Source organism: Notothenia coriiceps, unplaced genomic scaffold (genome assembly GCF_000735185.1).
Source record: "Notothenia coriiceps isolate Sejong01 unplaced genomic scaffold, NC01 NC01_scaffold00001750, whole genome shotgun sequence".
Taxonomy (NCBI): domain Eukaryota; kingdom Metazoa; phylum Chordata; class Actinopteri; order Perciformes; family Nototheniidae; genus Notothenia; species Notothenia coriiceps.
This window is the reverse complement of record NW_011334451.1, coordinates 9,990-11,913: the sequence shown is the minus strand read 5'-3', so window position 1 is coordinate 11,913 and position 1,924 is coordinate 9,990. Positions and strand designations below refer to the sequence as shown.

At 45.4% G+C, this 1,924-nt stretch overlaps 1 protein-coding gene across 1 annotated transcript; it reads right to left on the bottom strand.

Moving 5' to 3' along the window:
* Positions 1-396: 396 nt before the first annotated feature.
* phlda2 (pleckstrin homology-like domain, family A, member 2) lies at positions 397-1,417 on the bottom strand. Its single transcript, XM_010792409.1, has 2 exons — positions 858-1,417; positions 397-749 (listed from the first exon to the last, which is right to left on the bottom strand). Exon 1 carries the CDS (start codon positions 1,309-1,311, stop codon positions 895-897), a length of 417 nt encoding a protein of 138 aa, XP_010790711.1. The 5' UTR covers positions 1,312-1,417; the 3' UTR covers positions 397-749; positions 858-894.
* Positions 1,418-1,924: the final 507 nt, after the last annotated feature.

Genomic DNA, 1,924 nt, shown 5'->3' with positions numbered 1-1,924 from the left:
TTACACAAGTTTAAAGCATTCTAAAGCAATAGCGACGACCTATAACCCTACCGCGCCTCGGAAGCAGTTAAGGTGTGTTCAAAGCATTACTGAGTCTTTTATGTGTCCCGTGCAGATGACTAAAGCTGCTTATCAGTCATGACTCAAGCCTGAAACCCTCCCAGTGACAATAAAGAGTCACATTCCACCTGACAGCAGAAAGGAAAGGGACTTTCCTGTCCTCCACTCCCTCTTTACTGTTGCATGTGTGGCATTTCCTAAGAAATGCTGCTGATTAAGTATCCCTAAGTGTCAAATATTTGACTAACACTAAAAGCTTTAATTAGATACTAACAGATGTTGGTACGAAGTAGAACATTTGAGACATGAAAAACAAAAGTAGAGGAGAGCACAAAATTATATAAAAAAAGCATCAATATTTATTCAAATAAATACATCACACATTGTAAAAGCAAATAATTTAAACAACACAAGGCGTTTGCCAGTAATATCCTGGAAACAAATAAATTAATATCTTGGTTTTAGGAGTCATTCCTCCCATGAAAGCAAACTGCAAACTTGAAATAGTTTTGACAATTCAAGGGTTCAGTCCTGTGTATGGAGCTTCAGACAATCTCTCAGTCTTTTGGTTTGGATCAGTTGACCCCTCTCTCCCGAGAGCTCAGTCCCGAACAATCCTTCATGTCTGGACCGGAAGACCTCGTCTTCCTTTTGGTCCGATTACTATTTCTGTATGGTCCATTTTGACACTAAGAGGAGATAAAAACATGTCATTAGTTTCGACATTCTCCCACTGCTCTGAGCCACAATGTGTATTAGTATATGATGTCAGCTCTATGTTACGGCGTTTCCCTCACCATATTAGGAGTGGTTAACAGCCAGGGTCCCGGCGCCTCAGGGCGCCCTCGCCATGCGCCTCTCCTGCTGTCCGGGCGATGCGCTCTCATTGTCCTGCCGCGTTTTAAAGTCCTGGATGGCTTTTCTGTTCTGGAAATCAATCAGAGCCATGGTGATCACCGCGTTCCAGCAGTTCTCCTCCCCCGAGCACCGGAAATCGATCTCCTTATCGTCTGTGGTCACGATGGTGAAGTAGACGAACTTGCCGGTGCGCTCCACGCAGTCCACCTTCTTGATGGACTGCAGCTTGAGCTCCTTGCCCTTTGAGCGCTTCTGCGTGTCGGCGTAAATGTTGAGGCTGTCCGTTGTCAGGACGCACGTCTTCCTCTTCCAGAACTGGAGCAGGTTGTCGCTCCTCTTCTCCAGCTCTCCCTCTTTGAGGACCTGGCTGATCTCTGCCGCTGACATTTTCATTGTTTGGCTATGTGTGTGCTTCCCCCGCTGTGTCGTCCGAGGAGCCCGAGGAAGGAGCTTCTCCACAAATGTTTTGGTAATCCAGAGCTGCGATATGAATGAAGTAAGGTAGCAGGGGAGTTTTTATAGTATACGCTGGCGAAGCCCTTCCCACTTGACGTCAGATGACTTGGGAATGCATCAACAGTTGCCAGTGGAGTAATTCAAGACTGTGTGTGTGGGCGGAAGCTGTGTGGTGCAGGGGGGGGGCAGAGGAAGTCCTAACGTGGACCTAATTACACTGCTAACATGTTAATTACTAATCCACATCCCACTGAGAAGATTACAGTGTAAATATTTGCCTACTCTGCAGTAAGTGATTCAGTCTAATACAGATAATTACCAGATGTGCACTGAGTAAGCTGAGCACAAGAGTACAAACTGTCTGGCCCTGTAAGCTTTAAATATCCACATTTTTAGAGGGATCTTTTATTTCCCTGTTAAAGTTTATGATCCTCGGTAAAGTTAGTCTTTGGGTGGTTATTGGACAGACATCCGCTCCAGTCTTCTTCCTAAGGTTCACAGACTGTCAAAAGTCAGAGGATAGTTAGCTCATAACCGAGCTCTCACTCTT